This window comes from Piliocolobus tephrosceles, chromosome 2 (assembly GCF_002776525.5).
Source record: "Piliocolobus tephrosceles isolate RC106 chromosome 2, ASM277652v3, whole genome shotgun sequence".
In the NCBI taxonomy this organism is placed as follows: Eukaryota; Metazoa; Chordata; class Mammalia; order Primates; family Cercopithecidae; genus Piliocolobus; species Piliocolobus tephrosceles.
This window is the reverse complement of record NC_045435.1, coordinates 150,783,832-150,802,209: the sequence shown is the minus strand read 5'-3', so window position 1 is coordinate 150,802,209 and position 18,378 is coordinate 150,783,832. Positions and strand designations below refer to the sequence as shown.

Here is an 18,378-nt window from a genome sequence, read left to right as displayed (position 1 = left end):
TTAACTTTCTGTCTCGTTGATCTGTCTAATGTTGACAGTGGAGTGTTGAAGTCTCCCATTATTATTGTATGGGAGTCTAAGTCTCTTTGTAAGTCTCTAAGGACTTGCTTTATGAATCTGGGTGCTCCTGTATTAGGTGCATATATATTTAGGATAGTTAGCTCTTCCTGTTGGATTGATCCCTTTACCATTATGTAATGGCCTTCTTTGTCTCTTTTGATCTTTGATGGTTTAAAGTCTGTTTTATCAGAGACTAGGATTGCAACCCCTGCTTTTTTTTGTTCTCCATTTGCTTGGTAGATCTTCCTCCATCCTTTTATTTTGAGCCTATGTATGTCTCTGCATGTGAGATGGGTCTCCTGAAGACAGCAGACTGATGGGTCTTGACTCTTTATCCAGTTTGCCAGTCTGTGTCTTTTAATTGGAGCATTTAGTCCATTTACATTTAAGGTTAATATTGTTATGTGTGATCTTGATCCTGCCATTATGATATTAACTGGTTATTTTGCTCATTAGTTGATGCAGTTTCTTCCTAGGCTCGATGGTCTTTACATTTTGGCATGTTTTTGCAGTGGCTGGTACCGGTTGTTCCTTTCCATGTTTAGGGCTTCCTTCAGGGTCTCTTGTAAGGCAGGCCTGGTGGTGACAAAATCTCTAAGCATTTGCTTATCTGTAAAGAATTTTATTTCTCCTTCACTTATGAAACTTAGTTTGGCTGGATATGAAATTCTGGGTTTAAAATTCTTTTCTTTAAGAACGTTGAATATTGGCCCCCACTCTCTTCTGGCTTGTAGAGTTTCTGCCGAGAGATCTGCTGTCAGTCTGATGGGCTTCCCTTTGTGGGTAACCCGACCTTTCTCTCTGGCTGCCCTTAAGATTTTTTCCTTCATTTCAACTTTGGTGAATCTGGCAATTATGTGTCTTGGAGTTGCTCTTCTGGAGGAGTATCTTTGTGGCGTTCTCTGTATTTCCTGAATTTGAATGTTGGCCTGCCCTGCTAGGTTGGGGAAGTTCTCCTGGATGATATCCTGTAGAGTGTTTTCCAATTTGGTGCCATTTTCCCCCTCACTTTCAGGCACCCCAATCAGACGTAGATTTGGTCTTTTGACATAATCCCATACTTCTTGCAGGCTTTGTTCATTTCTTTTTCTTCTTTTTTCTTTTGGTTTCTCTTCTCGCTTCATTTCATTCATTTGATCCTCAATCGCTGATACTCTTTCTTCCAGTTGATCGAGTCGGTTACTGAAGCTTGTGCATTTGTCACGTATTTCTCGTGACATGGTTTTCATCTCTGTCATTTCGTTTATGACCTTCTCTGCATTAATTAGTCTAGCTGTCAATTCTTCCACTTTTTTTTCAAGATTTTTAGTTTCTTTGCGCTGGGTACGTAATTCCTCCTTTAGCTCTGAGAGGTTTGATGGACTGAAGCCTTCTTCTCTCATCTCATCAAAATCATTCTCTGACCAGCTTTGATCCGTTGCTGGCGATGGGCTGTGCTCCTTTGCAGGAGGAGATGCGCTCTTATTTTTTGAATTTCCAGCTTTTCTGCCCTGCTTTTTCCCCATCTTTGTGGTTTTATCTGTCACTGGTCTTTGATGATGGTGACGTACTGATGGGGTTTTGATTTAGGTGTCCTTCCTGTTTGATAGGTTTCCTTCTGACTGTCAGGACCCTCAGCTATAGGTCTGTTGGAGATTGCTTGAGGTCCACTCCAGACCCTGTTTGCCTGGGTATCAGCAGCAGAGGTTGCAGAAGATAGAATATTGCTGAACAGCGAGTGCACCTGTCTGATTCTTGCTTTGGAAGCTTCCTCTCAGGGGTGTACTCCACCCTGTGAGGTGTGGGGTGTCAGACTGCCCCTAGTGGGGGATGTCTCCCAGTTAGGCTACTCAGGGGTCAGTGACCCACTTGAGCAGGCAGACTGCCCCTTCTCAGATCTCAACCTCCGTGTTGGGAGATCCCCTGCTCTCTTCAAAGCTGTCAGACAGAGTCGTTCGCGTTTCACAGGCTTCTACTCCTTTAGCTGAGCCCTGTCCCCAGAGGCGCAGTCTACAGAGACAGGCAGGTTTCCTTGAGCTGCTGTGAGCTCCACCCAGTTCCAGCTTCCCAGCGGCTTTAGTTACCTACTTAAGCCTCAGCGATGGCGGGCGCCCCTCCCCCAGCCTCGCTGCTGCCTTGCGGTTAGATTGCCGCAGACTGCTGTGTTAGCAAGGAGAGAGGCTCCGTGGGCGTGGGACCCTCCCGGCCAGGTGTGGGATACAATCTCCGGTGTGCCGGTGTTACAGCGCAGTATTGGGGTGGGAGTTACCCGATTTTCCAGGTGTTGTGTGTCTCAGTTCCCCTGGCTAGGAAAAGGGACTCCCTTCCCCCTCGCGCTTCCCAGGTGAGGCGATGCCTCGCCCTGCTTCAGCTCTCGCTGGTCGGGCTGCAGCAGCTGACCAGCACCGATTGTCCGGCACTCCCGAGTGAGATGACCCCAGTACCTCAGTTGAAAATGCAGAAATCGCCGGTCTTCTGTGTCGCTCGCGCTGGGAGTTGGAGACTGAAGCTGCTCCTATTCGGCCATCTTGCTCCGCCCTCCAGGAATCTGTTTCCTTTTTGAAGTTACCATGATAGTTGATGTATGACTCCTTTTATTGAGGCTCATATCTTTTAGTTGTTTTTATTTATTATAGGTAGAATATTATGTTGTCTCTTTTCCTGAAAAGCTATAATTGACTGAAAGCCATTTCTCTATTTAGTGTGTGAAAATGCCTCAGAATGGCTCAGAAAATCAAACTACAGTAGCATTTGTCATTAGGCAGGCTGTTCTTTCTGGTCCATTTGAAACACAGTAAAACCTCCAATATTGGGACCCCACTCATGTGGAGTTTGTGATTATTCAGCTAATGTTTGACTGTGTAAATGGTGTACTTGGAAGATTAATAGTGCGAAGGAGGTGCTTACGTGCGTGCTATTTTCCCTGGTGTTTCCCAAGGCTCTTACGCCCATGGGCCAGCCCCACTTGCCTCTCAGTGTCCCCTCGCTCTCTGCGTCCTCTCTCTACACAGCTGGGCCACCCTCCCCTGCCCTCTGGCCCTGGTCCCTGCCTGGAACCCTCTGCTGACACCCAACCTTCTGTGCTTAGGTCATGGCTCACCTCCACTGTCTGGAGACTCCAAAGGCTGCTCCTGAACGCTCACCCTACCTCTGCCACCAGAGTTGCCAGCTCTGTGCCAGACGAGGCCACTGTCGTACTACATGGTGGACTTTAGCCCTTCCCATGGCCAGGTCTGTAGCAGAGGGACATGCAGTCAAAGTCAGAACCTAGAACGCTTTGTAGCATAGAAATCATTCTGCTAAATGGTTGGGCTCCAGAGGTGCCATGTATTGGAGTCATGGTCACTCCTCTGTGGCAGGCAGCATCAGCCCCTGGGCCTGCCACCATCCTTTCCTGCCCTGAGTTTCCCCAACTCAGACACTGTCTTCTCTGTGGTGCTGCTGAGGAGCCCCCAACCCTCTGTCTTTGGTGAAGGAAATGTAAAATTGTTTATAAAGAGGAAGGCATTCATTCTGAATTTAATAAATTGAATATTATATGTAAAATTATTAACTTTTGTACAAACCTCTGAGCACAACCTTGGGAAAATTGGAGACTAACTGTAAATGTGATGACAGCCCAAATATAGGCAAAAGGTGTGGCAGGCAAAGGAAGCCACATGAATAGTCAGATCTGTGCAGCCCACTGTCCTTGCATCATCAAGACACTGCCTCGAACCACAGAAACATCTCTTTGGATCCAGGAAAAAACCAAGGGCAGGAGCTGTGCTTAGAGGGCTCTCCTTTCTGCTCCTGCACAGAACCCCTCATCCCCCTCTGGCAGCTTCTTTGCACCCTTTGGGGTGGAAGTCAGGGTGGAGGGAAGGCGATCTTCCCGCTGTGGGGAGACAAGCTGATTTGCAGTTCATGTTCCATGCCCATCAAATATGTGAGTGCACATACAGGAAGCCAAAAGGACAAAAAACATCACTCACTCTTGGAATGAGCCTAACATCCTGTACAACAGCCTGTGTCCTGTTGCTCTAGGTTTAGGTGACTCTGATGATCAGGGAGTCTTTTTTCAACCATAAGGTTTATTGAGACTTCAGTGGGAAGTGGGCCTGACCAAGCTAGGAGGCCTTCCTTAATTCTAATGAATGTGCCACAATCTCAGCCAGCCTCAAAAGAGCTCTTGAAAGGAGAACTGTCAACGTATAATCATGAGAGGCGATTTAGAATCCGTAGCCAAGACTCCTACAATCCATTCATTCTTCCCCCCGCCCCTCCGGACAGAGTCTTCCTCTGTCCCCCAGGCTGGAGTGCAGTGTGTGATCTTGGCTCACTGCAACCTTCACCTCCCGGGTGCAAGTGATTCTCCTGCCTCAGCCTCCTGAGTAGCTGGGATTACAGTCGCCCGCCACCGTGCCCGGCTAATTTTTGCATTTTTAGTAGAGACGGGTTTCATCATGTTGGCCAGGCTGGTCTCGAACTCCTGACTTCAGGTGATCTACCCACTTCAGCCTCTGAAAGTGCTGGGATTACAGGTGTGAGCCACCACACCTGTTTCATTCTTTTGTTCACTCATTCCTCATTCAACAAACACACATTGGAAATCCATATTTCTGTTTCTGCTTTTAATTACAGGAAGAGTGAATTGTCTACACAGTTTTTGATGTGCTGGGTACATGAAAAATGTAGTGGACATTTCAACTTGCTTGCTTTAAAATATTGTATGCGGTCTGTGGGGTTCAACTCTCTATAGTTTTGGCCTCACAGTTTAGTTTATCCAACAGGAAAATAAAACAAACACACCAGAGAGAAAGGTGTGTGTGTGTTTCAGTGTGATTTGCTGTTCAGACTCTACCTGTAATCTCTCTAAACTCAGTGTCCTTTTTATGAAAGAGGATTGGTAATAGCTCTTCCCCTGCATCCTGTCTTTGTAGAGCAGGTGGTATCAGTGAAGGTACCTAAATTCTGCTGGGTTTCTGTCTGTGTTCCCAAATAGATAAGGAAGCCAGGAAGGAGGAGTATTTTCATGCCTCAGACTCCCATAATGGTATGAGTACCCTCCTTCTTCTCCTCCCTCACACTGCATGTGATTTGGAAGAAAAGTGCCTGCTGGCCCCCAGGAAATGGCAAGTGCTAATCTTTGCTCTCTTCAACACCCGAGCATGTGGCCATTACACAGGTGGCAGAGGGCAGGGGAAGTCTTAGCTGCCACACTGGATCCCTCACCTCAGAAGTAAGACAACTGTTTTTCTCTAATAGATAGTTGGACAAAAGGACTTTGAAAACATTAGCCAGTTGTAGAATCCCTGTTGTTTTGTCCCTATGTCTGAATAAAAGCAATGACTTGTACTTGTTAATTTTGGCTCCTAAAATGTAGCACTAACAGATGCGTCTTGAAATATTTTTAATATATTAAAAACTAGAACATCTTTTGTGGTCATACAGAAAGTATGGTGATTAGCCCAAGGGTTGAGCACAGCTGGGGTGCGGTTCTGGCATTTGGAGCTGTCATCATTCTTTTCCTGGCTGCTGCGGCCTCTGATCCAATCCCAGGTAAGCCACAGGCTCAGCCAGAAAAAGCACGGTCACGCCAGACTCGCAGCAAGAGCTGCTGGGATCCAGCCACTGCCCTTAGTTACATCTTTTAAAGATTACTAAGTAAGAACCTTAAATATTTTGACCTAAGGTTGTTAAAAACTCTTTCAAGATGAAAACCAAATAGAATAAGTTAAAAAAATTCAAACCAGAATGTGTGAAATCAAATGACATTTGAGTTGTTCAGCTGAAAACATTGCAAAGCCAGCTTTGTGGAAGGAGTCTTCAAAACCAGACACCCTGTGTCAGTGGGTGGCAGTGTTTTAAGTAACCTTTGCTCTTTTCAAGTCTTTTGAATCTATGAAATATGAACACTGCTACAACAAACACCCCCACCTCTTTCAGATTTTTTTTTTTTTTTTTTTTTTTTTTTGAGACAGTTTTGTTCTTGTTGCCCAGGCTGCAGTGTAATGGCACAGTCTTGGCTCACTGCAACTTCTGCCTCCCGGGTTCAAGCAATTCTTATGCCTCAGCCTCCCAAGTAGCTGGGTTTACAGGTGCCCACCACCATGCCCAGCCAATTTTTTTGTATTTGTAGTAGAGACGAGGTTTCACCATGTACTCCTGACCTGAGGTGATCTGCCTGCCTTGGCCTCCCAAAGTGCTGGGATTACAGGCATGAGCCACCATGCCTGGCCAGAATTGTCTTCACTCACGCTACATGCCTTACCTCCAAGACGTCTTAAACATGTATTTTTAGACACATAGAACAAACTAAAAGTGATGTGGACAAAGTTCAGCAGCTTCTCAAGCCCAGATTTATTGCCTTTGGGAGTCCTTTGTGTCTTGCCTTGGTAATGTCCAAAGGCCTATTCTGTTCAAGATACCATGATGACTTCTCTGAAGTTGAGAAATGTAAGATTCAACCAGATGAAGAATTCTATTACCACATTAATTACCGTATGCCATCTGGGGATTTTTGTTTTTACATACCCTGTCATCGTGTGGTAGATCTATATATGCTGACATGGAAAGATCACTAAGACATAACTTTTCGTGAAGAAAAAGGGAAACCAAAGAACAATATAGATTGCTTGATTGTATTTACATTAAAAGTAAAATAAGATAACTGTTTGTAATATACATATAATGCCGGAAAAAAAGACAAAATTCATTGTTTAGGGGGCAGCTGTGAGATTAAAGGGGAGACTTTCACATTTTAATTTAATTACGTTACTTTAAATGCATTCAACAGATGGTTATGGAGCCCTGACTCTGTACCTGGCACTGTTCTAGGCTCTGAGGATTCAGCATTGATCAGAAGACAAAAATTCCTGCCCTCATGAAGTTTACATTTAGTGGAAGAGACAGACAATAAACCAAGCAGTAGAGTAAGGCAATAAGTATTACGGAAAAAGCAAGGCCGGGAAGCAGTAAGGAGAATTATGGACAGGAAGTGAGAGTTCTAATTAGACAAGGTAGGGCTGTCAGAGAGGGCGCTGCTGTGAAGAGGGCATCAGAATCAAGATGGCATCAAGGGGAGGGGAGGGAGTGAGCCAGGTGCATTTCTATGGCAAGGGCATTCCCTGTAGAGGGAACAATGAGTGCATAGACATTGAGGCTGGACTAAAGAGGACCTGATGGGTTTAAGGAACATTTAGGAGCGTACCATATCAGAGGCTGGGTGAACACTACAGGGTGGGTGGGTGGGTGAAAGAAGTCAGATGAGGCTGTGGGCAAGGACTTTGACTCTCACTCTGAGTTATTTGGGGAGCTGCTGAAGAGTTTTAATCAGAGAGGACGGGATGTCCTGTATTTTAATTTGAGCTCTCTGGCTGTCATGTTGAAAATGGAGAGGGAAGACCAGTAGGAATAAACTCCAAGAAAGATTATGGTGGCTTATACCACAATGGTGGCAGTGAAGATGGTAAGAAGTGGTGAGAAACTTTATATATATGTTTTGAAGATTGTGACAATAAGACCTACTGACAGGTGGGATGATAGATGGAAGAAAAAGGGAAGAGTAAATAATGACACCAGGGTCCTTGGTCCAGGTCAAGAATGGGGTTGCTTTGACTGAAGAGTAGCTGGTAGTAAGAGTAGTAGCAGGATATCAGAAACTCAACTGGACGTGTAATGTCCAAAGAATGATGCCTAGATAGGCATTTTGGTAGGTACTAATTTTTATTAATAAAAATAATAAGAGCATACATCAATGAAATTAAAAACAGAAAGTGCATAGAGAAAAATCAATAAAACCAAAAGCCACTCCTTTGAAAACCTTATTAAAATCAGTAAGGCTTTAGTCAAGCTAAGAAAAAAGATGATACAAATTACTAATGTCAGAAATGAAATAAAGGACATCACCACAGATTTTATGGACACTAAAAGGATAATGAAGGAATATGATGAACAATTCTATACTCACAAACTTGAAAACCTAGATGACATAGGCCAATTCCTTGAAAGGTAAAATCTGCCAGAACTCACATAAGAAGAAATAGGCAATCTGAATAATTCTATATCTATTAAGGAAATCAAATCAATAATTAATAAGCCTCCAAAACAGAAAGCACCAACCCAGATAGGTTTACTGGTTTCTACTAAACATTTAAAGAAGAAATGATACCAATACTCTACAGACTCTTCCAGAAAATAGAAGCAGAGTGAATACTTCCTAACTCATTCTACCAGGCCAGTTTTATCCTATTACCAAACCAAAGACATTACAAGAAAAGAAAACAATAGACCAGTATCGCTCATCAACACAGATGCAAAAATCCTTAACACACTATTAACAATTAAAATCCAAAAATGAATAAAAAGAATTATTCACCATGATCAAAAGGGATTTATACTGGGTATACAAGGCTGATTTAACTTTTGAAAAATCAACTAATGTCATTCATCATATCAGCAGGCTAAAGAAGAAAAAGCTCATGGTTATATCAGTAGATGCAGAAAAAACATTTAACAAAATTCCACACCCATTCATGATAAAAATTCTCAGTGAACTAGGAATAGAGAGGACCTTACTCAACTTGATAAGGAACATCTACAAAAATCATACTGCTTACATCATATTTAAAGGTAAGAAACTCAAAGCAATCCTGGTAAGATTAGGGACAAAGCAAGGATGTTCTCTGACACCAGTGCTTTCAACATTGACCTGGAAGTCCAGTCCTAACTAATGCAGTAAGACAAGAAAATAAAATAAAAAGAATATATCTTGAGAAGGAAGAAATAAAACTGTCTTCATTCACAGATGATATAATCATCTATGTAGAAAATCCAAAAGAATTGACAAAAAAATCTCCTGGAACAATATAATAAGCAATTATGGCAGGGTTGCAGGATACAAGGTTAATATACAAAATTCAGTTGAATTCTTTTTTTAAGAAAAAAAGTTTTGAGACAGGGTCTCACTCTGTCACCCAGGCTGGTGTGTACTGGCATGATCATGGCTCACTGCAGCTTTGACCTCCCTGGGCTCAGGTGATCCTCACACCTCAGCCTCTCAAGTAGCTGGTACTTCAGGTGCACACTAACATACCCAGCTAATTTTTGTATTTTTATATAGAGATGGGGTTTTGCCGTGTTGCCCAGGCTAGTCTTGAACTCCTGAGGCTCAAGTATTAGCCTCCCAAAGTGCTGGGATTACAGGCATGAGCCACCACACCCAGCCAATTGATTTCTTATATACCAGCAAAGAACAGGTGGAATTCGAAATTAAAAACACATGACCATTTACATTAGAACCCCAGAAATAAAATACTTAAGTATTAATCTAACAACATATATATGACTTATATGAGGAAAGCTATAAAACTCTTGTGAAAGAATCAAAGAATTAAGTTAATGGAGAGATATTCCATATTCATGGATAGGAAGACTTAATATTGTCAAGGTATCAGTTCTTCCCAACTTGATATATAGATTCAACATAATCTCAATCAAAATTCCAGCAAGCATAAAATCAAATAAATCCACCAAGTTATTTTGTGGATATTGACAAACGGATTCTAAAGTTTAAAGAGAGAAGCAAAAGACCCAGAATAGCCAACACAATATTAAAGGAGAGAATAAAGTCAGAGGACTGACTTTATCTGACTTTAAGACTTACTGTAGAGCTACAGGAAATAAAACAGTGTGAAAAGAATAGACAGATAGATCAGCAGAACAGGATAGAAGAGCCCAGAAATAGACCCACATAAAATAGTTAATTGATCTTTGGCAAAGGGGCAAAGGCAATACAGTGGAATAGAGACTTCATCTTTTCAACAAATCGTGCTGGAAAAACTGGACATCCACATGAAAAATTCAGTCTAGGCACAAATCTTACACCCTTCACAAGAATTAACTCAAAATAGATCATAGACATAAATACAAAACACAAAACTATAGAATTCCTAGAAGATAACACAGGATGAAATCTAGGTGACCTTGGATATGGCAGTGATTTTTCAGATACACCACCATGGACAATCCATTAAAGAAAGAATGGGTAAGTTGGACTTTCTTAAAATTTAAAACTTCTGCTCTGTAAAAGACAGTGTCAAGAGAATGAGAAGAGAAGCCACAGTCTGTGAGAAAATATTTGCAAAGGACAACCTGATAAAGTACTGTTTTCCAAAATATGCAACGAACTTTTAAAACTCAACAGTAAGGAAACAACCTGATTAAAACCTGGGCAAAAGTCTGAACAATCAAAGAACTCTTAAAAAATGCAAAGAACCCTTAAAACTCAACAGTAAGGCAACAACCTGATTAAAACCTGGGCAAAAGTCTGAACAGTCACCTCACCAAAGAGGATATACAAATGAAAATATATTAGCACCACATGTCACTAGGGAATTGTATGTTAAAACAACAATGAGATACCAATACACATCTATTACAGGAGCCAAAATACAAAACTAACATCACCAAATGCTGGTGAGGATGTAGAACAACGGGAATTTTCATTTATGCTGGTGGGAATGCAAAAAGGTGCAATTTGTCAGAAACTGTCAAACTGTCTGTAGTTCTTACAGAACTAAACATACTCTTACCATATGATCCAGTGATCATACCCCTTGGAATATACCTAAATGAACTGAAAACTTATGTCCACACAAAAATCTGCATACAGATGCTTATAGCAGAGTTATTTTTAATTGCCAAAATTTGGAAGCAGCAAAGATGTCGTGCAGTAAATGAATGGATACGTAAACTGCAGTGCATCCAGACAATGGAATATTATTCAGCACTAAAAATATATGAGCTATCAAGCCATGAGACGACATAGAGGAAATTTAAATGCATATTACTGAGCGAAAGAAGCCAATCCAAAAATGCTACACACTGTGATTCCAACTATATGACATTGTCGAAATGGCAGAACTTTGGAGACAATAAAAAGATCAGTGGTTGCCAGGGGTTGGGAGTGGGGAAGGATGACTAGCAAAGCACAGAGGAATTTTAGGGTGGTGGAACTATTCTGCATGATCCTATAAGGGTAGATAGATGTTGTTACACATTTTTCAAAACCCATGGAATATACAAAACCAAGGATGAACCCTAATTTAAGCAATAGACTTGAGGGGATGTGGCAACATAGGTTCATTGATTGTAACAAGTATACCACCGTGGTGCGGGTTGTGGCTACTGGAGAAGGTTTCCATAGGGAGGGAGTGTAAGGGAACTCTCTGTAGTTTCTGCTCTGTTTTGCTGTGAACCTAAAACTGTCCTAAAAATTAAAGTTTGTTAATTTAAAAAAAAAAATATTTGGAGTTTTAAAACACAAATCAAAGACTAGTTACAGTCTATTAAGACTGTGAATGTATGTAGTAATTCTGCTTGTGAAGGGAAATACACTATTTAACATGAAATTATACTCCTGACACAATATGCTATATATACAGGGACCTCAGAACTAGTAAATTTTCAACATGTGAGTCCAGTGACTAGTAAGAATGAATAAAAATGAAGCTCCTTTAGTTAATCTAAGCAAGGGAACATCTATTTATAGTTACTAATTAAAGGACTCTGTAAAGCAGGAAAACCATGCATGGTAAGTGGTAAGCAGCAAACTTCTGTGGATTTGGGCCTCATGATGGTTTAAAATTGCCTTGCAATTTGATCTCACAAGTGGCTGACATTTGACTATAGTCCATTTGCCAGCCAAGGTAAGTCCCTACCCATTGCTGTCTGCAGCTGGCCCCAAGCTCTTGCTGGACAGGAATGCCTTAAAGGGGACACACACTGGGAGGCAGTTCAGAAAGAGGGAAACGGGGAGGAGGTGTAAGTAGGACAAAGAAAATTCAAACTACAGAGGAATCATAAAGAAAATAATAGAATAAATTGAGAACCCAAGGGGATGGAAAAAAATAGCAAGCAAGGAGAAAAAGAAGAAAAGGTAATAGTGTAAGTAGAAAAACTGTTAGTGGAAGGCAGGTTAAACTTGGAGGAAAAATGAACAAAAAAGCAAAGTAGAAGTGTTGGAATTTACAACAATAGAGCACCACATCATCTCTTCTGCTCAATAATTTTGGAATTGTTGGCTGATGCATTAGCCCAGTGGTTCTCAACTGGGGGTATCTCACCCTCCCACTCAAGAGACAGTTATCAATGTCTGCAAACATTAGGGTGTGCTAAGGGTGCTGCTTGATATCTGAAAATACACAAGACAGCTCCCCACCTCCAAGGAATTCTCTTGTCCAAAATGTCAAGAACAGAGAGGGTGACAAACTGCATTGGCCCATTGTCAGCACCAGTTCCAGACTCCAAGTGACTGTGCTTCAATTCACCCACTGTTTTCTGACCTATATCGTGTTGTACTGCATACAGATCAAGTCGATGGTCAGACCTCAGCAAAGAAATTAAAATTTGGCTGATAAATATATCCTGAGTAGAGAATCCTTTGCTTCACTCTTTCAGCAACTGCTCAGTGAGGACCTGCTGTGTGCCCACGGCTGTCAGCACTTACCAAAGGCTGTGTGGGCTTCAGAGATGGAGAACAGATCAGTGGTTGCCAGGGTTTAGGGATGGTGGAGAGGAGGGGGTGGGTGTGACTTCCCAGTGGTGATGGCGCAGTACTGTGCCTTGGTTGCCATGGTGGTTACGTGAACCCACACGTGATGAAGTCACACAGAAGCATAGGCACACTTTGTACCCCTGTCAGCATCTTGGTTTTGATATTGTGCTATAGTTATGTGAGACATAACCACTGTGGGAAATTTGGGAAAGGGTACACAGGGCCTCTCTGTACTACATTTGTATCCTTCTGTGAATTTACACTTATTTCAAAATAAAAGTTTTTTTTTAATTCAAACCTTAAAAGGGAAAAGACAAGATTGGCCAAACAACTAATGAAAGATGTAATTGCAACCAGGATAGACAGGAATAGTCCATGCACACAGAACCCCATGCAGATCTATAAATAGAAAGGGCCAGAAAAGCAGCATACTCTTGGAGTGTGGTACTGAAACTGGGAAAACAAACTCACTTTTTATTAAAATTGACCTATTCAGATGCAGTGCCAATAAGAAATAATTATGCCCTCTTGTGGAATCAAAATACTTCTATTTCAGTGAAAGGTATGTATTGTTGAAGTCTAACACTAAGTTATGTCATATCTAATACTGTTTAATGGCATGTTTTGTTATAGGGACAAGCAGATCTTTTGAAATATGCTAAGAATGAGACTTTGGAAAACCTGAAACAAATCCATTTTGCTGCTGTTTCATGTGGACTGAATAAACCAGGCACTGAAAATGCTGATGTCCAGAAGCCACGCCGGAGCTTGGAAGTCATACCTGAAAAAGCAAATGATGAAACTGGAGAATGAGGAAACTTACAATAAATCATTATGGAGTTTATAACTCTAGGACCAATTGTAGTCAGATGGGACATTGGCTTTGCACTCGCTAATGAGAATAATATTCGGGATTTTAAAGCACAACTGGAATAGCTAATTACAGTCTATTAAAACTGTGAATGTATGTAGCAATCCTGCGTGTGAAGGCAAATAAACTCTATAGCAAGCAATTATATTGCTGGCCAAAATATGCTATATTTGTATACAAAGACATTCTAACTCAGTTCCAGTATGAAGAACAGATTATTCACTCTAGCTCCATTGAGAAACATTTTCCTAAGTGAAAACAATTTCTTAAGATGGAAATGGATTGGATTGTCAAATTATTATTTATTGGAGAAAAAACCTGATCTACGCATTTTTACTTATGTGGGGTTGCCAGAGTATCTGGGTTCTAGATGATTTTGGTGGCATGCTTGCTGAGCCATAATTACTAAGGAGAATGTAAGTGGACAGGTTCCCTGCATCCTCGGGGTCCTTGGAGAGCCATCGAGGAGAATGTGCAATTGGACTGAAGCTCCCTGGCTGAAGATACATGCCGACTCAGCACATGGGTAGAGATGATGTAAAAGCAACAAATCTGGAAACAATACATTGTAAATAGTTTTTCATTGTATGAAGTAGTGTTCACATTAAAAAGATGTTTTATGATATTTCTCCAATAGCAGTACATGTGTTTAATGAAGCCTTAACTTTTAAGATTTCTGGTTCAAAATATTCTACTCTTAAGCGTGGCCACTTACTTGTTGAACAGCTTTGTCAAAAATAAGTTGCTTGTCTGGGCTGACCTTGTTTTGCTTTTGGTAAGGTTTCAACAGCTTTAAGCAACAGCAGCTGACTGTAAAGTGAACCGAGATACCCACAGCTGCCCTCTTGATGCTTCTGAATCAGGTCTGTAGTGATATGCGCCTCAGAATCTGGCAAATAGTAAGTCAAAAGCAGTTACAGGGCAGGAGCAGGTGTAGCTTTCCTCCAGTTCTGCTGGCAACAGATTCCTTCAATTTATGTCTGTCTAAGAAAGTATCTGTTTTTCGTTCACTTTTGAAAGGTAATTTTGAGCCAGCTGAGTTTTTAATCCAAGCTTTTATTTTCCAAATCAGTGAAACTTCGTGCTTTCAAGATACTGAACACTGCCGCCTAATTACTGCTTCTCCCAAACCAAAACTGCTTTCAAATTTTGGAAGGGTCAATATTTACTCTAAATCTTCAACAATCCCTTCTTTTCTATTCAGCGACTCAGGTATGTGAGCCAGGTAAGTGTATGTAATCTTCAGCTGAGTATCTTATTAGTGATTTCCTCACAGTTCAAGAGATGCTCAGGTGCTGATGCTGCTCATTTGTTTCTGCCCAGGCTCCTCAGTATCCTCTTAAATAATGCTTTGCTCAGTTCTTGTCATTTGCATTCTAATAATGTGCTTAAGTTAAGGTGCCCATCTCCACTGACCTTCTCTGTATATAATTTGTTAGAAAATAAGCCTGTTACTTGGATAATGGTGCTGTTCTCTGCGCACGCAGGTAACCACCAGCCGGTAGCTTAGGCTCTTAGCCCAGAAATGACCTCTACACGGGGTAAAAAGGAATAGAAAATAGCAGAGAATTAAAAGTAAACTTATAGAATGAGAAATGAAATAATGTGTAACCTAGATTATTGTTACAAATACTTAAACTTAGCTGGTAAGTAAATAGCAATATTCGATTTAAAGTGAAAAATCCAGAAATCATGAAAAATGTCTTTTAAAGAATAATGAAATTGAAAAAAAAAATTTTACATGTCTAGTAATGACAGGCATTATCTAATATGTGACTTGAATAACTTTGATAGCAAAATACATGTCATATATTGTAGTTTATACAGGCTTAGAATCGATTTTAAAATTGAAGGAGTGTGAGAGAACATTCAGTCTTACACTTTCTTTTTCAGATGCCAAAGTTGCAGATAAAAATAAAATGCATTGCCTGATGTCAAAAAGTCTGTTAGGGGTAGTGTTGGTGCTGAACCCAGCCCAGGGTTTACTCCACCTTTCCATGATAAAATGTCAACCGTCTTTTGACCCATTTCATCAGAGAAATAAGCCAGGTGATGGGAATGGCAGGCATGCCTTCCGGGAGTTGTTCCCAAAGCTGCAGCGTTCCTCCTGTTTATCTAGTAACTGCACCATCCTTCCTGAGGATGGTGACTCCTATCAGCAGAGCACAAATTCATGGTCGGTTGAGCTATTCTGTTCTTTTTTTCCCATTCGTAGGGAAACAGAAAACATTCATTAAACTGGCAAGGGCCAAGGTTATGATTTCTGGACCTCTATAAACAGCTTTTTCTTACAAGGACTGGTCCACTCTGGATTGAACCTGAGGAGGCCTTGTTATAACCCCACAGGTCAAATAAAAGTGAGATCCCTGCTCCTGGGTTGCATAAGTTGTGGTGACAGCAGGGGTAACATATTTGCTTCCTCCCGTTATCTGCATTCCTTAAATGGGTGTGGGGGCACCCATTTAAGTTACTCATTGTAAATACCAGTAATTCCTTGTGAATTTGACTAATGCTTACATAGGGCACATTATAGACACACACACAAACACACACACTGCATTATTCCCAATTAGGAGGAACATATACAATCAGAGGTAGCATGAAAACAACTGGTAAATCTCTGCTGAGGACACAGGAAAATTCAGAATTGGACAAAAATGCACAGAAATCATGGAAAACACCTGGTCAATTCAGTAAGAAATGAAACGTCACACTGGCAAGCCCAGTGTCACGTTTCCAGCAGTTATGTTGATGTCAGTCCCACAGACTAAATCCGGAGGCCTCTAGGAACACACTAAGTACATTCTGCTTCCTCTTTGCACATACATATTCAATGTGTCCTTCCCGCTACTTAAAGTCTTACAGGCATTGGTCTATTTTCTGCCCTTAGCAGGCATGGCTTCTAAACAGTGGGAAAGAAGCCATCTAAACACAGGTGCTTACCATCTCCGGGTGGGTGTGACCCAGGAACCAGGGCAAGGAGCAGAGTTCTTAGGCCTGGTGGTGGGCAGCCCCTAAGGAGGCTGCTTTTCCTCACCTGCATGGAGCTGGGCTGTGAAGCACTGAATGGGGAAAGCCATCCAGCTTGCAAATGTTTCCACATGCAATCTTTGCCATGTGGCCTCATAGTATGTTGAGGTACTTCGAATTTGTTGAATCTTCAATCAAGCGTTTTAAAAAGTTATAAATGCAAATTTAGTGCGGTTACAGCTTAGTTCTGATTTACCCATCCAATGAGGAAGAACGCCCAAGCTGGATATGTCTGTCCACAGGTTCGGTGGTTGCTCATGTCTCGGCCAGTATTTGCTACGAACAGACCTAATATTTGCTGTCAGTTGTAAGAATTTTCTATTTCTAATATTTGACAGTGGGACTCTTTGTTGGGGCTGTGTGCCAAGGGCTGTATCCAAGACACTTTGCACATATCATTTCATCTTCTCAACAACTGGCAAAGTATTTGTCAGATGTTACAGATGAAGAAATGAAGACTTTAGACAGGTTAGTTAACTAAGGCCATAGAGTGCTCAAGTCAGGATTTAAACTCAGCTTTGCTTGCTGCAAAACCTATATTCCCAACCATTCTTTTGAATTTTAGATATATATGTATCACCTCTAAACTACAAGTTGGGTACTATCTTGTAAAGTAAAATGAGGCAGTTGGCATTTTCTTCTTCCTCTTTTTTTGAAACAGAGTCTTGCTCTGTTGCATAGGCTAGAGTTCAGTGGTGCAATCTCGGCTCACTACAACTCTTGCCTCTCAGGTTCGAGTGATTCTCCTGCCTCAGCCTCCCGAGTAGCCAGGACTACGGGTGTGCACCACCACGCCCTGCTGATTTTTGTATTTTTAATAGAGACGGGGTTTCACCATGTTGACCAGGCTGATCTTGAACTCCTAAACTCAAGTGATCCACCCACCTTGGCCTCCCAAAGTGCTGGGATTACAGGCATGAGCCACCATACCCAGCCTTATTCTTCTTTCATGTGATACGTGGACTCTCTAGAAGCCACTGAGACTCTGATTTTATTTAGCCCATTTTAGACACCAGGGATTCACTCTGGACAAAAACAGGCATGGTCCCAGCCCCCATGGAACTCACAGTGTAACTGGGAAGAGAGAGACATTTATCCAAATAATTCCAAAGATATGGGTGCAATTAAAACTATGGAAAATGCTATGAAGAGGCCCCCCTGAGAGGCTACCTGGGTTCCATCCCATCACTTCCTAGCTGAGTGCTGAGGGGAGGTGTGCTTAACCTACCTTACCTCTGTAATTGTGGAAGTATTTTGTTTAGTGCTGCTTTCCCATACAGGGGTCTTATGAGTTGTTTGTAAAGCACTTAGACCAGTGCCCAGCTGGCAGTGGACTTGTTGTAATGTTGCCATTCGTTATTGATAGGTGGGAACATGAGGGTGTTTAATGGGGCCTCACCACTCTTGAGAAGATGGAGGGAGTATTTACTGCTCTGTAACACAACCCCTAAAACCTGAAACAGTCATTTGTTCTCATGTCTGGGGCTTTGTGAGTTGACCGGGTTCACCTCAGTTTTCTTACTTGGGGTCTCTTGTGTAGGCACTGGCAGATGTTAGCAGGGGCTTTGGTTATGTGACTAGGCTGAACTGCCGGCTGGCTCACTAGCTGGCACAGCCACTGCAGGGAGCTCAGCTGGGGCTGTGAATCAGGGTATCTGCACAGGTCTCTCCATGTGGCTTGGACTCCTCACTGCAGGACACTGCGTTCCTAGAGGGATTGGCCCAAGGGCAAGCATTCCAAAGACCAACATGGACGCTGCTCTTCTTCCTGAGGCTCCTGGAGGCCTATCCTCAGAAGCCTCAGCATGTCCCTGAGGCTACATCCTATTGTTAAGGCAAGTCACTAGGTCCTGCCCAGGTCCAAGGGGGTGGAGAACTCAACCAGGGGGTGGCAAGGTCA

At 42.0% G+C, this 18,378-nt stretch overlaps 1 protein-coding gene across 4 annotated transcripts in view; it reads left to right on the top strand.

Annotated features, from left to right (window-relative positions):
- The window catches only part of PLCL2 (phospholipase C like 2), a 220,206-nt gene extending 206,122 nt beyond the window's left edge, over positions 1-14,084 (top strand). The window contains exons 6-7 of one of the 4 annotated variants that reach the window (XM_023207345.3): positions 3,128-3,270; positions 13,211-14,082. In XM_023207345.3, coding sequence (XP_023063113.1) covers positions 3,128-3,270; positions 13,211-13,229 — 162 coding nt within the window. In that variant the 3' untranslated portion in view covers positions 13,230-14,082. Of the gene's footprint in view, positions 1-3,127; positions 3,271-5,472; positions 5,504-13,210 lie in introns of those variants that run through there. The other 3 variants (XM_023207346.2, XR_002730694.2, XM_023207344.2) reach the window with 3 other exon arrangements.
- Positions 14,085-18,378: the final 4,294 nt, after the last annotated feature.